The sequence below is a fragment of the Scyliorhinus canicula genome, chromosome 5 (genome assembly GCF_902713615.1).
Source record: "Scyliorhinus canicula chromosome 5, sScyCan1.1, whole genome shotgun sequence".
Classification (NCBI taxonomy): Eukaryota; Metazoa; Chordata; class Chondrichthyes; order Carcharhiniformes; family Scyliorhinidae; genus Scyliorhinus; species Scyliorhinus canicula.
In genome coordinates, this window is record NC_052150.1 from 123,354,033 (window position 1) to 123,370,251 (window position 16,219).

General features: G+C 45.4%; 1 protein-coding gene across 2 annotated transcripts in view; it reads right to left on the reverse strand.

The window, feature by feature from the left end:
* Window positions 1-16,219, reverse strand: part of hepacam2 (HEPACAM family member 2) — a 168,349-nt gene that overhangs the window by 22,851 nt on the left and 129,279 nt on the right. Inside the window, exon 7 of one of the 2 annotated variants that reach the window (XM_038797579.1) lies at window positions 13,346-13,383. The exons of the other annotated variant lie outside the window; for it this stretch is intronic. Within the exon in view, the coding sequence (XP_038653507.1) occupies window positions 13,346-13,383 (38 nt within the window). The remainder of the gene's footprint in view (window positions 1-13,345; window positions 13,384-16,219) is intronic. 2 annotated transcript variants of the gene reach the window in all.

Sequence of the window (16,219 nt, forward strand, 5' to 3'; positions counted from 1 at the left end):
CCTGTCAAAGGAAGGATTCCGAACTAATGGTCCCCAGTAGCGGTCAGAAACACTCAGCTGCACATGGATATTTGAGGCTGTAGCAACCACAAGGCTGGAGAGGAGACCTGGTATGGCTCCTTTAAGGTTTGCTAATGGCAGAAGAATCGGACAACAAAGAAGCATAGATATAAGTGGTCCGGGAAGTTAGCAGAAGTCTTGTTCCGGGGCGCTGCAGAATCAACAAGAACTTGCTGTGAAAGCCTGAGCCTCTGAGGGCAGGTTCTCATACAGATCGAGAGCCAAATATCTCCCTGGGAACCTTGTGTTGGGGGTCTCACCCACTCGCATCTGGATCTCTGTTTATCTCCTCTTCTTTGAGAAACAGCATGTGATTAAGGAAGAGGCAGCTGCTGCTGATTCAGCTGCTGCTGTGCAGTCGGCGTTGCTTCTTGTCTTGCCTTTCATCAGAGGTGTTAACACAGCTGCATAAGCTACTCCCATGCCAGGGTGAACGGTGGCAGTAGGAAAGCTTAGCTGAAGGTGGGTGAAGTGCAAGCAGATATAGTAATGTTCAAGAAGTTGACAATCACCTGTCAAAGGGCGAAGAGGTGCTGTGACCAGCAGCTTCTCACCTGGACATTGTTGCAGCTCTTCAGTTTCACTAATCAAAGGCTTCCCAGTTTGTCAGCATCACCAAAGAGATTCTTCTCTCTCGGCATTCACCTTGGTGGCACTGGCAATTTGCTGCCAACTTGGGAAATAGGTCTGCTGGCTGTCAAAGTTAGATTCCTGGGTTGAAGATGTTGCTAAAAATGTACTTACTTGCTTATTATAATATTCAAATTACTTACACGACAGCAGCACGAGTGTTACTCGCTCGCTTCCAAAGCTGCCCAGGTGAAAACCAGAAGAGGGTGAGTTGATGCTGAGATCTTGACCTGACATCAATTTCAGGGGATCTGACTCCCTGCACAGTCCCAAATCTGCTCCCCCTCCCCACTCCTATCCTACCACCACACACTTGCCTTTATATATTTCTTTGAAAAATGCAATTCTCTTTAAGATTCTCCAAGCTTGGCAGAGCAGTCACTGTTCCTTGATTCAGAATTGATTGGATTGGATTGAATTTGTTTATTGTCATATGTACCGAGGTACAGTGAAAAGTATTTTTCTGCGAACAGCTCAAACAGATCATTGTATCTCAGTTGGCAAGGTAAAGAGACCCCAGACACAGAAGTTACGTCGAAGATGACTGAGGACCAATTAAGTATCCAGGGTACCTTGGCGTAGCCTGAAAAATCAGCGACACCTTTTAAGGCTCTTGTCTGAACATGAAGTGGAGGGAATGAGGGCAATCAGGGCAAGTATAGGCAGTGAAGGGAAGATACTGTTGCAGTGGGCCATATTATGATCTGTCATAAAATACTTACCATACTTACCAATACTTAACATTTAACAAAAAAAAGAGTGTGCTTGAAATGGTGTCTGCACTCTAATTGGAGATACATTATGACAATTTTAGAATTCTGGAGCAAATTTAAATAAAATATTAAATGGTTTTATAAAACCAAAATGCTAAAGCATGGAGCTATATTAAAACCTCAGAGACCAAGAGGTTACATAGGTTTGGGGAAATGTACAACATTTAAGCTGAGAGCAGGAAAAAAATAAACCAAATGCAAAGCTCAGGCTTGCCTTAGATAGACCGTGAGAAAGGGCAGGATCCTACAAGCTTCTTAAAATGAATGTTGTTTGATTTTATTTTTCATGAACATGGACTGTCTTGGCTCATGTTGGTGCTATGTGGAGGCTGTGGATGAAGAAAATGTTGATCACAAAGAAAAGAAAGATTGACAGGTGTTGCATTGAACAAACTATAATAGGTAACCAAATTCGTTCACGAATTTACTCAAGTCTAATTTACATACAGTATAGGGTGGAGCAGACTATATTGTGTTGGCGGCTGTGAACTGTTACCATCAACCTGTTTTACAGGCTTGCCCAAAAGTTCATTTGTGGAACTCAATTACTGTGACCAGTGTGCACTTATGCTTTGTGAAATGGAATATAGTCTGTCAGACTGATGAAACTGCAACCAGCAAAAAATAATTGTTATTTTCATGAATATTGTCAAAGGTTTTATTCAAAGACATACAATATTCAAGAACTTTAAAGGTGCAAGCAAATAATATGTCCATTCTAAAGCACTGGGCTAGATTTAGTGGTGGCGGCAAAGATCCCACTACTAGGCCTGAAAGCTGGGACATCTCACTTTGGCGGTCAGTAGGACATGGGACTGCATATTGTCAGCAGTATCCCCCAGCGCTGTCAGTCTGCTTAAGGTCAGCCAACCACCACCGAAGAGTTGCCGGCCAATCGGAGACAACAGGTCAGCCATCTTAGCAGCACCACCTGGAGCGGTGGCCACTGCTGGTGTTGCACCGGGAAGTGGAGGGCTCATTGATGGACATGCCCCCGCATAACCAGATCAGTAGGGTATAGATTGCAAGAATCAGTCAGGCAAGATTTGGTGAGGGCAAGCAGCACTATTGCTTCTGGGTGGCCATTGCCACTGGGGGCTCACTCCATCTGCCAAAGAGGGCCGAATGGACACCCACCCCTGAGCTTTATGTCACTCCATTTTCATGCATCACCTTGACAGCATTCCCATCTCCCAGCCCGTACTCCACAGGCTGTTAAAATCCAACCCACTTACTGTCATTTAAATAATAGTTTTTTGCAGAACTTTTTATTCACAGAAAGTCTACAGATAGCGTTTCTATTTTGGGTGCATACTGACCCAAATTGCACTGGTATTTGGAATTGAATATTCTGCTCAAGTTATCACGCAAATTCAGTATGAAGCTGGCAGTAATGCAGGCCCAGGTTTAAATTTCAGCATGACAACTGATGGAATTTAACTTCATTTCATTTTAAAAAATCTAGAATTGAAAGCTAGTCTCAGTACTGGTGACAATAAAACTATCGTTGATTGTTGAAAAAAAAAACAGGTTCACGAAGATGCTTTACAAATGGAAATGTACCATCCTTACCTGCTCTGGCCTACATGTGACTACAGACCCACAGCAAGTGGTTGACTCTTCATTGTCCTCTGAAATGGCCAAGCAAGCCACACATTTTTAGGGATGAGCATCAAATGCTCACCTTGCCAGTATCGCCCACTTCCCATGAAAGAATATAAAATATACAGGATAATATGCTGCCCAAAGTTTCTCTAACCTGCCCTGGCTCTCCCAAATCATGAATTACTAATAATTTACCCTTTGTGACTATGCCTACACTTTAATGCTTCAATGACTATCCTGCCTTTGGCACTGCTGACCATCCATTCTTCACCTTCCTTCTCTCCCAGTATTCAACTTAATCACCTTATTCTCACTTGAAACAATTCTTAATTGACTTAACAGAATCGCTTGGGCCAAACATCCAAGGCCTTGCTGATAACCTCTGACACTATGTCTCGGCAGCGAGCCAGGAGTTAGGCTGGATCCCAGTGCATTCAGCCAGTTCTGCAGGTACTCTGTCTGTCTCAAACACAAGCACCTTGTGATAGAAGGCTTTAAAGAGGGTGGCACAGGAGAGTGGACACTCAAACTGAGAGCTTCATCTTCCCCAACATGGCAGAAGCATCCAGAATGCTCAACTCAACGAGACACAGTCAAATGCTGAAAGGTCATAAACAAGGTCAATCTGGGAGACCACCCCTTGGTCCTGTTCCAGTGAATTAAAGAATATTTTCCCATTATGAATTGTTTCTAGCTCTGTTACAGAAGAGAAACTGGGCCGTCCTGTGACATGGTTCTAGAATGGGCTGCTGGCTCCCCACTCTGGGCAGCCTCTGTTGCATTTTAGAATCTTATTTGTCCTGCAGACACCTAGGTTATGTTGCTGGTAGTGTGGGTGGCTACCGGATTATCTAATCAAGAAAACTCCCCTGACTACTGAAAGCAAGGCCAATACCAACATTTGCACAGATTTTCAGCTCCTACATCTCCAACAGCTTTGCTTTCCATGCCCAGGAGAATATTTCTGGTAAGTTCCACAGCTCCAATTTTGGCTTCCTGATTTTCATGATGCACATAATACCATCCGGCACTGTCAGCTGGAGGTTCAACAGAGCCGAGTCCAATTTCTTTAATCTCTGCTCACTTTCTACTTTTCTTTTCTGAGATTTTCATCTCCATGGTCAGAATTTCACGCTGCTCAGGCGAACACGTTCCAACCTGAAAATGCACAAAATCAGGTGAGAAGATGTCGGGCACAAATCCCGACATGCTCACACACACGTGCAATATTCCGGACAGCAGGCATGCATGAAAACCAGAAGCATGCCTGCCAACAATCAAGCAGGTAATTTAGCCAGTTACGGGGCCAAATAAATGCAATTTTATGTGGCCGGTCTACTTTTACCGTTGTTCGGAGGGCCAATTGGCCAGGCAGCCTTTGCATTCTGGCTGCATACTCAATCCAGGGTGGGATGAAATGTCCTGACTCAAATAATATTTTAAAAGTGTCTGGGGCTGTGGTTACTTCTAGGATGTCCACACTCTCCTAGTCGTGTTTCTCCATTGCAATTTATTTTGTGCAGATCTGCTGCATCCTGAGACAGCTCCACAGCAGCTGTCCCCTGAGGGATCACATCAGAAGCACACGACCGCACCCTCCTTTTTCTCAGCTGAGCCTTACCCAGCACGCATTTCATGCTGGCCGATAGTTGAGGTAAAATAAGGGGCAAGATTCTCTGGCCTTCCCACGCCATGTTTCTTTGCAGCAGGAGGTGGCCCACCATTGCCAGCAGCAGGATCTTCCATTCTAGCTGCTGTCAATGAGATTTCTAATTAATTCCACCTCTATCCATCAGGAAACTCATAACGGGAGTGCACCACTGGCAGGATTGAAAGATCCCGCCGACGTGTCCAGCCAGAATATCTTGCCCAATGAAAACTTTTTTAATGGATGGCTTGGGCAAATACTTTTAGACAAAATGCTGTGTAAGAAATAGTGAACATGGCCTTAGAAGGGATTTTCCAGAGTCAACCTAATTTTAGGAATCAATATAGACTTCCTGTCTGCAATAGGGAACCCACATTGAGCATCTATAGCAGCAGTCCAGCTTCTGGAGAGGGCAGTGTAGCGTAAGCATTTTGAAAATGTTGCATTGCAGTAATGTAAACAATCTATCACACAATATAAAGGTGGCCAGAACTGAATGGTTGGGTTGCAGAGAAAGTTGATGAAACAGTTTCTTAATCAAGTTCTACTGAACTCGCCAACATTGAGGGCATTTAAAAGTTTATTGGATAAGCATATGGATGATAATGGCATAGTGTAGGTTAGATGGCCTTTAGTTTTTGACTTCCCATGTTGGTGCAACATCGTGGGCCGAAGGGCCTGTACTGCGCTGTATCGTTCTATGTTCTATGTTCTACTGTCACCCGGGCCCCACACTGGGGCAGGATGGAAGCTTAAACTTCTAGCTGTTGGAGCTGCGACGAGTAATGTCTATCGTCATATTTAACAGGGAGATGTATTTTAACCTCAGCAAGTCAAAGTCAGCTGATTAAAGACCGGAAGCAGGGAATGTGCCAAATCTCCCTGGATTTTCAAACTTTTAAAATCTTACTTCACCATCAAATTGCAAACTTTACGAGCTGTAGATGGTGCAACCATAGAAAGGTTGCCAGCAAACCATCATGTACAGGTCTGTACAAATCAGCTGGTAATCTTGAAGCACAGAGCTCCTCATTATCGATTAAATGAATGAATCATTTCACTTAAGCTTCAAAAGGATTTGTGCCTATGTCCTCCGAATAGAATTCACTTAATTTTTTTTACTGCAGTAACTTTTAGCATTTTCATTCAAACGTCTGTCAAAAAACCAAGTTTTCTTTAGATAAACACTTCTGCTCTGCAATTGCACCATTATTCTGCAATTGCACTATTATTGTATCACAAATAATATTCCAGTCTCAACAATGATTTTCTCTTTCCTTTTTAAAGTGATTTCATTGACTCTAGTTTCATCAAAAAATAACTTCCTGTATTGTGTATGCTTCTCATCATCGGAAATACCTATATTTTCTGTTACTGTAAGTGCCTCTGCTTCTATTGAGCTATAGTCATTTCCCAGCGTGATTGTAACATATTGTACCAATGAGTGAAAAAAAGACAGACACGTTTTGAACAAAGTCAAAAAAATGTACAGCTTTCCCACAGGATTCAGCTTCAGCACTACAAATTAAATTCAAGGAGTGACTGGAATATGGGCTTAATAATGCATATGGGCTTGTATTGTTCAATCTTGCTTGTCAACCTAAATATTTTCCTGCTATATTAATGACATTATCGAAGCTCTGCCCACAACATTTTTTGATATCCAAATCTAAATTTACAATGATTTCAAAAACAGTTGTCTCCAGACAGAAGAAGTGCAGGATTATATCTGGACAAAACAGAGAAATTGCTCTCCAACTTCACCATCGCTGGTCACACATCTCAAAATTAATGTTAATTGATCCACATGCAACATCTGGTGTTGAATCAACTATTATAGAATAATATTTAGTATCTTTTACTTCATTAGTGAATTGGATTCCTAGCCACTCTGCCATTATGGTGAAGTAAAGTCGCCATAGTCCCAGATGATCGAAGGGTGCATTCCTGTTTGAGGGGGAGAACTAACCTAAGGATCACCACACCTCTGTCGAGGGTCAAGGTTGAGAAGGCTGACCTTCATGAATAACCTCAGCAGGTACGGGAATTGAACCTGCGTTGTTGGCCATATATTTGGATGAGGATGAATGTGTAGTTTATGCAATTGTTCAATACTTCAAATTTTTTAAAGTAAAATGACAAACTATCTTTTTGCCCAGCTTCTTCCTCTTGCCTCACCTTCGGATTTCCAACGTGTTTGACTATAGAACTGTTCATAGAATTTACAGTGCAGAAGGAGGCCATTCGACCCATCGAGTCTGCACCGGCTCTTGGAAAGAGCACCCTACCCAAGGTCAACACCTCCACCCTATCCCCATAACCCAGTAATCCCACCCAACACTAAGGGCAATTTTGGACACTAAGGGCAATTTATCATGGCCAATCCACCTAACCTGCACATCTTTGGACTGTGGGAGGAAACCGGAGCACCCGGAGGAAACCCACGCACACACAGGGAGGATGTGCAGACTCCGCACAGACAGTGACCCAAGCCGGAATCGAACCTGGGACACTTGAGCTGTGAAGCTATTGTGCTATCCACAATGCTACCATGCTATCAAATAGATAGTGTTGCTTCATATTGCTAAAGAAACTCATCTTGAGTTTCAGCAGCTAATAAAGTGTCTCTGTGGTGATCCACTGTGTGCACCTGTATTAGGGGATGTAAGGTAGGACCTGCACTACAGGTTCACCGGTAGCCCCTGCCGGCTAGCTCCACCCACAAGCACACATATAATCCCTGTGCTATTACCCTCAACAAGATACTGTTGAATATGGGCCTGTACTGGGAGCAAGCAACGTAAACACAGTTTTTCACCTAAACTGGCACCCAAAGCATTGGACCCAGAGATGCCATGGTACCGAATTTTGTGACCGCAGTATCTAAAACAGGAAATATAAATTCAATTTAAGTCATGTACAAAATAATGAATAATTAAAACAGTTAATAATGGATGAAATTTAGAGAGAGAGATTAAAGAGACAGTCAGAAAAGATACAAAATGTCAATTTAAACCTTGTATGTGATGTCTGGATTGTAAACACGTGTTATATTGTAAACACATGTTGGGGGTGGTGTTATCAATTAAACTTTGTTTAAATCTCCAACCTTTTAAAATCTGAAGGAACGAGACTCCATATTTGTAAATTTAATTTCTTAGTACAGGAATAATTGTTTGTCTGTCATTATGGCAGTTCCAACTGAAAGCATCAGATCTATCTTTTTTAACTGCTCACTCAGTAATTAGTAAGTATAGCCCTTCAACCATGACATTGATTAAATGCTGCTCATATAATCGTGTTATTGGTGTAGCAAAGCTTGTGAGGGAACCGAGTAAATGTACAGTAATGTTCAGATTTCTATGGTTCACTGCACATGTGTGTAATCTGAAAGTTACTGTTTGAATTATTCCATAATAGAGAGTTGTTACCCTCACTGTTATTGTAAGTGCAAAATTTGGACCATTAAGTTGTCACATTCACACTGCCATGCAGGGTGACAGCAACTAAAAGTATACTCCTTAATTTTCCACGTGGTCCACAGTGTGGGGGTTGGTCATCTTAGCTGGCTTGAGTGTGGTGTAGAATGAAACCAATGAAACCGGTGTAGATTCAATACCTGTACTGACTTCAGGGAGAGATACTTCCTACCTTTATGTGGCTGTACATACATGATGTGGAGTGGCATCCCTCAAGCTATATAACCACTCCTCTGTCTCTAACAGAGAGAAATGTCTATGGTCTCTTGTGGACCATGGTTAGCTACCTTACCTAACTGCACAATGAAATTAATGATTAGTCAAATATTTGCCGGTGATTTTAATTACATTTGTCAAGCCCCACACATTGCTCTGCATTGAAAAGATTTTGATCTTCTAAACATGTCTCTTACATTTTTAATCAATAGCGCCATCTCCAACATGTGTTAACAATGCAGCCATGACTTGCATTCAACATAAATGAGCAAAACTATTCCTGATGTATTATTCAGTTCAATTTGAAATTTGACAATTTCAAAGAATACAGAGGGGGACTTATTTTTAATGCATGACATACAAAATGAGAGAAGACCTGAAGTGCCTTCTATTGTAAAATATTTTAGAATTACAGAGGTTAGTAGCTCAGATTGAGGCCATTCAGTCCATTATGTTCCAACTAGCTCTTTGCTGAAAGAAATCTCACTGTCCTGTTTTCACACTCTTGTAGGTTTCTGTCTTCCAAATGATGATGTGCTCCTCCCTTAAAATATTGAATGGTCTCGACCTCAACTATTCACTGTGGCAAAGCATCCCATGTATTAGCTGTTCTTTGCATAAAATTATTACTCCCTCCTCACTCTCTTAATGACATTCTAATTGATGACCATTCATCACTGCTCAAGAATCTAAAGATTGGGGGTGCGATTTAACGGGAAAGTTCTAAAAGCTGTACCTGGCGCAACATCCCAGGTATGTCCCGACGATCGAGCCATGGCCCATGTTTAACAGCACTTAGTGCTGGAAATGATTCCCCATGAGCTTCACGGTGGAACTGGCTGTCCCGCCAACTGATTCGACTGGACCACACCAGGCAGCTCCCCACTGACAAGAGGGCGCTGCTGAAACTGCTCCCTCTGAAACAACTCACAGGCAGAACACAGCCACTGCACCATGTTGACCTGCTCCATTCTTCAGGGATGCTGCTCTAGCCATGCTGCAGGGCACCATTGATGTCAAGCGAGACACCCGGTTCCACAGAGGGGGTTGGAGGACCAGCAACAGGGCCATCAATGCAGCCTGGCAGGCAGTGGCAGCAATCGTCAATTCAGGCAGCGTGACCAGGAGGACCGCCGCGCAGTACAGGAAGAAGATCAACGACCTCTGCCGGCCTGCAAGAATAGGTTAACACCGGCCCCCTGGCATCAGTCCTGCCTGCCACCCCACTGGCCACCCCTCCCCATCACCCACAGCATCTGTGCCCCAGCATACCCTGGCACCCACCAGCACAGACCTTCCATGCCCAGGAGCACTGTGAGAGGGTCGGGAATTGGGGGGCGCAGGGACCAAGGGAGGGAAAAGATGAATGGGAGTGAGGGGGATGGAGGTGAGGTTGGTCAATGGAGGGAGAGGGTGGTTGGGGGTAAAGTGGGGAAGGAGGGATTGGGGGGGGGGCCAGGAAGGATTGGAAGGAATGGGAGGAGGGGGGTGAGCTGACAGGCAAAACCTCGTCCTATGAGAAGCGGGTGAGGATGAGGTCCTCCCTGGCCTTTCGGGCATGCCAGGTCCTCAGTGGGTACCCCTTATCCCCCAGAAGTCAACCCCTTTTCCCACGGATCTCTGAGTGTCCCAGGATGTAATTGTCATGCACGCTCCCTGGGAAGCACACACACATGCATGATCTTCAGGTGGTCGCACACAAGTTGAACATTCAAAGAGTAAATCCCTTTCCTGTTAATGAAGGGCATTCTCTGATGCCATAGTGTGAGCAAGTCAACATGCGTCCCATCAATTTCCCCCTGAACCTGGGGCATCCTGGCGATGGCGAAGTATCCTGCTGCCCAAGCATCTTGACAGGCTTGGTCCAGTCAAAGTTGATGTACATAGCAGCGTGCATAGAAAATAGAAGCAGGAGGAGGCCATTCAGCCCTTCGGGCCTGCGCCGCCATTCATTGTGATCATGGCTGATCATCAAGTTCAAGCCTTCCCCCCCCCCATATCCCTTGATCCCTCTGGCCCCAGGAGCTGTACTAACTCATTCTTCACAACGTTTTGGCCTCAACTACCTTTCGTGGTTGTGATTTCCAAAGATTCACCACTCTCTGGGTGAAGAAATCTCTCCTCATCTCAGTCCTAAAATGTTTACCCCTTATCCTCAAAATACGACCCCTAGTTCTGGACTCCCCCACCACAGGGAATATTCTTTCTGAATCTACCCTGTCTAATCCTGTTAGAATTTTATAAGTTTCTATGAGATCCCCCTCACTCTTCTAAACTCCAATGAATATAATCCTAACCTATAGTCAGCTGTCCGGCCATCCATTATTTCAATGCACTTGTGGGCTGTAGCTTGTGAAATGCTGCACAGGTCCCCTCCTGAGCCCTGGAATGATCTGGTGGCATAAACGTTCAGGGCTGCGATGACCTTCACACCACCAGGAGCGGGTATCTTCCTCCTCCACGGAGTGCCAGGTCCACAGGTACCGCACCATCTCCTTGTTGAGACGGAGCCTCCTGTGGCACATGCTGTCCGACATTTCCGCGACTGACCAATGACGCCTGGACACCTTCCCCCTGCACATGTGGTTCCGCCGCGAGCCTGCGTTGACGCTGATACTGCCTTCTCTGGTGTCTGGTCTACTGGGCTGCCACCAGCACGGTGAGAGCTGCCAGTGCAGGGTAAACAACACCATTCATCTGGATTGTGGTGCGGAACAGGAGAAAGAGAGAGACCGACAATCAGTTAGGGCTTGCACTGTGAAACCTGCAAATTCACCGAGCCACCCCGTCTTATGTGTCCTGCTTTTTCTTAGAGTGCATTCCACCAGACCAGTTGTGCTGGAGGACCCCGCGCTGCACACTCACCCCCTCACAGCAGAAGTCCCTGGGACCAGACCACAGATACCTGCTGGGAACACGCAGGGGACCGTGCTCAAGTACCCTCTCCTGATCCACACACTCACCCTATTGCGGGGATATCCCTATTGCTGAAGCTCAGCTCTGGGTGTTTGATTGTTGGCTGCTGCCTCTGTGGTGTTGACACACCCAGGGTTCAGGCAAAGTATCCAGGCCTCACAATTTGATTGGAATGCTATGCAATAAAACCCACCTGAGACATGGCACATGTACCCATGAGAATGCATTTGAGAATATTTTGTTTATTAAACGGTCAACAGTAACAAAGATTTGAAAATCAACCATGTAACGTTCCACATATCACATGAACCATTAAACAACAAGGAAACATCATTGTTCCATATTGGTACCAATACAAAGCTATATCGGCTCATTGTCACAAAAAAATAACAAACACACGGTATCACCCCACGCAGGTTCCTCAACAGAACCGGAGGATAAGCTTGAGAATGTTTATCATGTCCAGAACTTTGTCATAGAAATGATCTGCCCATCAATGTGTGACTTCTTCCACGTGTCAGTGCAATTCTCCGTCCAGGAGCCGCAGCTGTGCAGACCCTCTGACACGGCCCAATCTCACTGGAGCCAAATCCTGGCATCCACATATTCCACTGGCGCTCAAGGTGCAGTTGAACATCCTGGACTTCCAGCATGTTTAACTCGCGGTGATGTGCCAGTTACATGCAGCACCCGCCACACCAGGAATAAAAGCATCAGCAATCTGGGAAAGCACTTTTTCAACGGCATCATCAGGTGGCCCATTTGGATCAACATCGCGCATCAGGATCAGCAGCGTCGTTTTGCTTCAAACTGGATTGCCTTCTGGACTCATACATCCCCCTGAGCCTGGTGTTCCAGGACCCAGGATCCTTAGAAAAAATTGCCCTTCTTACCAGCTACAGAAAAGGAACGAAACAGCAACAACAGCCTCCAGGCATTTGCAGCTACCAGTAGGAGCAAGCAGTAAACACAATCTGCAGCTGTGATGTGTTAACTACCAAAGCCAGTTCCTTATTAGCAATAGTCTTCAGCTGTGCAGCCAGAAGCCGTTCAAAGTCGGAGGGAGTTAAAGTGACCCTCATATTATAACCATGAACAGGGCTCTGTCTTTGAAGTGTTTAAGGGACAGACAGGGAGTGATGTAATTGCCCCTGTTATGGTTATACATAATATTGGAGGATGGCCTTTAGGACCACAGGCACTGACTGAGCCCTCAACCCCCAGCTCAGGGCCGACCCCGGACCGATGGCATACAGCCCCTCGCCCATGCCCATGCCCTCCCCGGAATTCCCCCCCCCCCCCCCCCCCCCCCCACCGCAAGCACTAGGGTAGTAGCTCCAGGGCCCTGGACTGCATGCCCAAAAACAGAAATGGCCACTCCACTCCTCCGATCCCCTCAGCAGACATTGTGTTGGATTTGAATAGGAGTGCTAAACGGCACCTGTGTGACCTCTCGCTGGGGAGCCAGTTCCCGGGTGGACATTACATTGGGTTTCCATCTCGTTATGATGGAGATTTCCCTTAATTGGTCTCAATTGGAGTTTTACACGTCTAGGTGGGACCGGAACCCGCCAACGGGTGAAGGCGAACCGATTCACGTCCGGTGCGGATCCCGATTTCGGCCTCTCCCACGATTTAACTGGCGCGCATAGATCTGGGCCGGGAGCACCGTGGCCGTTAAATTTGGCCCAAGGTCTTTCTCTATTAAAATACTTCAGGGCTTTCGAAAGCACAATCAAACTTGTTTCTCTGCTTCTTCAAAATTAGTCTCAATACTCTGAGACACATCGTAACTGTAACACTGTCACAATCTTCGCCTTTATACTTCACTATATACTGGAATAGTGAAATTCATGTCTACCAGAAAGATTTATTGCCCCCACAGATAATCAGATGCACGTTTGATATTAGATGATCTGCAGTTTGATCAGTAGATACAAAAGTAAAATGTTCTCAGTTGCTTTTACTTACATGATCATACTTATAATTTTAAAATATTATTTTATTTTGAGTATTACCTGACACTTGGCGTGCTTGTATATAGTCTGCTGGTGACCTAAAATATATATTTTAAAAATTGAAAGCAGTGAGTGAAGAGTGAAACTGAATACATAGTTTTACCCAACTATCTGATCAACATTTATTAACCTTTGAGGAGCAGAGTCTCCCAATATAGTTACATATATTTCAGATTAAAGTTGTTTCTCCCCTACTTTTTAAACAATCTGTATGTGAACAATGAGTGCTTATGGACATAGAAGAACCAAACTCGAGGACTTAGCCCTGCTCAGAGCTACAGAATACAGTCAATAGCTCTTGAATTTGTATATATTCTACTTATTTACCAACACTGTTTAATCTTCGATTGTTCTTGCGTTTGCGAGAGATGGCCAATGGTGAGAACTGCACACCAATGTAGCCTCACCCATTCCTCGCATCCTTGGCAATGCTCTTCCCTCCTCCCCACATACTCAGAACCCTTGCACCCCAACAATGCTCATTCATGCCTCCCAAACCATCCAACAATGCTGACTCTTCTGACATCGGCCAGACAGCAGTTGGTAGTCCAGTTTCCACTGATGTCCCACCTTTCCATTTGGGGTCACAAGCTAATCCAAGTCTGGACAGAATGTGATTATGCTATCACACTCCTGACTTGAGCCTTGCAGGTGGTGGACAGGCTTTGGGGGGTCAGGAGGTGAGTTACTCGCTGCAGGATTCCCAGCCTTTGAGCTGCTCTGATAGTCACATTATTTATATGGCTAGTCCAGTTCAGTTTCTGGTCAATGGTTACACCCAATATGTTGATAGTGGGGGATTCAGTGATGGCAATATCTTTGAATGTCAAGGGGTGATGGTTTCATTCTCTCTTATTAATATAGTCACCTACTGGCACTTATGTAGCGCAAATCTTGATTAATAAGGGGATCAGGGGTTTTGGGAAGAAGGCAGGAGAATGGGGATGAGAAAAATATCAGCCATGATTGAATGGCGGAGCAGACTCGATGGGCCGAGTGGTCTAATTTTGCTCCCAAGTCTTATGGTCTTATGGTTTTATGGTCTTATGGAAAGTTACTTGCTACTTGTCAGCCCAGGCCTGGATATTGCCAAGGTCTTGCTGCATTTGCACATGGACTGCTTCAGTGTCTGAGGAGTCGCAAATGGTGCTGAACATTGTGCAATCATCAGCAAACATCCCCACATCTGACCTTATGTTGGAAGGAAAGTCATTGATGAAGCATTCAAAGGCTTGCATCATTGACTTTCTCTATATATATGTTTCTGGAACCCATATCTTCATTCACCTGAGGAAGGAGCTGTGCTCTGAAAGCTAGTGATTTGAAACAAACCTGTTGGACTTTAACCTGGTGTTGTAAGACTTCTTATTGATGAAGCAGCTGAAGATGGTTGGCCCAGGACACTACTCCGCAAATGGTACCTGTCGAATGATTCCCAGGTTTTTAAAGCCATTTGAGGGCATCCTCTATCTTTACCACAGTAAGAAGTCTTACAACACCAGGTTAAAGTCCAAATGGTTTTTTTGGAATCACTAGCTTTCGGAGCTTCACCTGATGAAGGAGCTGCACTCCGAAAGCTAGTGATTCCAAAAAAACCTGTTGGACTTTAACCTGGTGTTGTAAGACTTCTTATTGATGAAGCAGCTGAAGATGGTTGGCCCAGGACACTACCCTGAGGACCTCCTGCAGTGATGTCCCGGGACTGAGATGACTGACCTCCAATCACCACAACCATCTTCCTTTGTGCTAGGTATGACCCCAACCAGTGGAGCGTTTTACCCTGATTCCCATTGACCCCAAGGTGGGTAAATGATGTCAGGGGTGCAGGAGGGGGAGTGAACATTGTCAGGGGTGCAGGAGGGAGGTGAGCATTGGCAGAATTACAGGGGTGGTAAACATTTTTAGGCGTGTGGGGGAAGTGAGCATTGTCAGGGTTGCCGAAGGGGGTGAACATTGTCAGAGGTGTGGAGGAGGTAAACATTGTTAGGGATGTGGGGGAGTTATACCTTGTCAGGCGTTCGGCAGAGCTGAACATTATCAGGGATGAGGGGAGGTGAACATTGTCAGGGATGCAGTGCAACTGAACATTGTCAGGCGTGAGGTGAATATTGTCGGGGTGAGGGGGAGTTGTATCTTGTCAGGCATGCGGCAGAGCTGAACATTGTCAGGGGTGAGGGGAGGTGAATATTGTCAGAGTGCGGGAGGGTGGTGAACATTGTCAGGGGTGAGGGGAGATGAACAGTGTCAGGTGTGTTGGGGTAGTGAACATTGTCAGGGGTGAGGGGAGATGAACAGTGTCAGGTGTGTTGGGGTAGTGAACATTGTCAGGGGTGAGGGGAGATGAACAGTGTCAGGTGTGTTGGGGTAGTGAACATTGTCAGGGGTGAGGGGAGATGAACATTGTGAGGGTGTGGGAGGGTGGTAAACATTGTCAGGGGTGTAATGGAGCTGAATATTGTCAGGGGTGAGGGGGATGAACATTGTCAGGTGTGTTGGGGTAGTGAACATTGTCAGGGGTGAGGGGGATGAACATTATCAGGTGTGTTGGGGGTAGTGAACACTGTCAGGGGTGAGGGGGATGAACATTATCAGGTGTGTTGGGGTAGTGAACATTGTCAGGGGTGAGGGGGATGAACATTATCAGGTGTGTTGGGGTAGTGGACATTGTCAGGGGTGAGGGGGGATGAACATTATCAGGTGTGTTGGGGGTAGTGAACATTGTCAGGGGTGAGGGGAGATGAACATTATCAGGTGTGTTGGGGTAGTGAACATTGTCAGGGGTGTGGGGGGATGAACATTGTCAGGGTGCGAAGGAGGTAAACATTGTAACGGCTGCAGGGGTTTGGTGAACGTTGTCAGGGGTGCAGGAGGGGG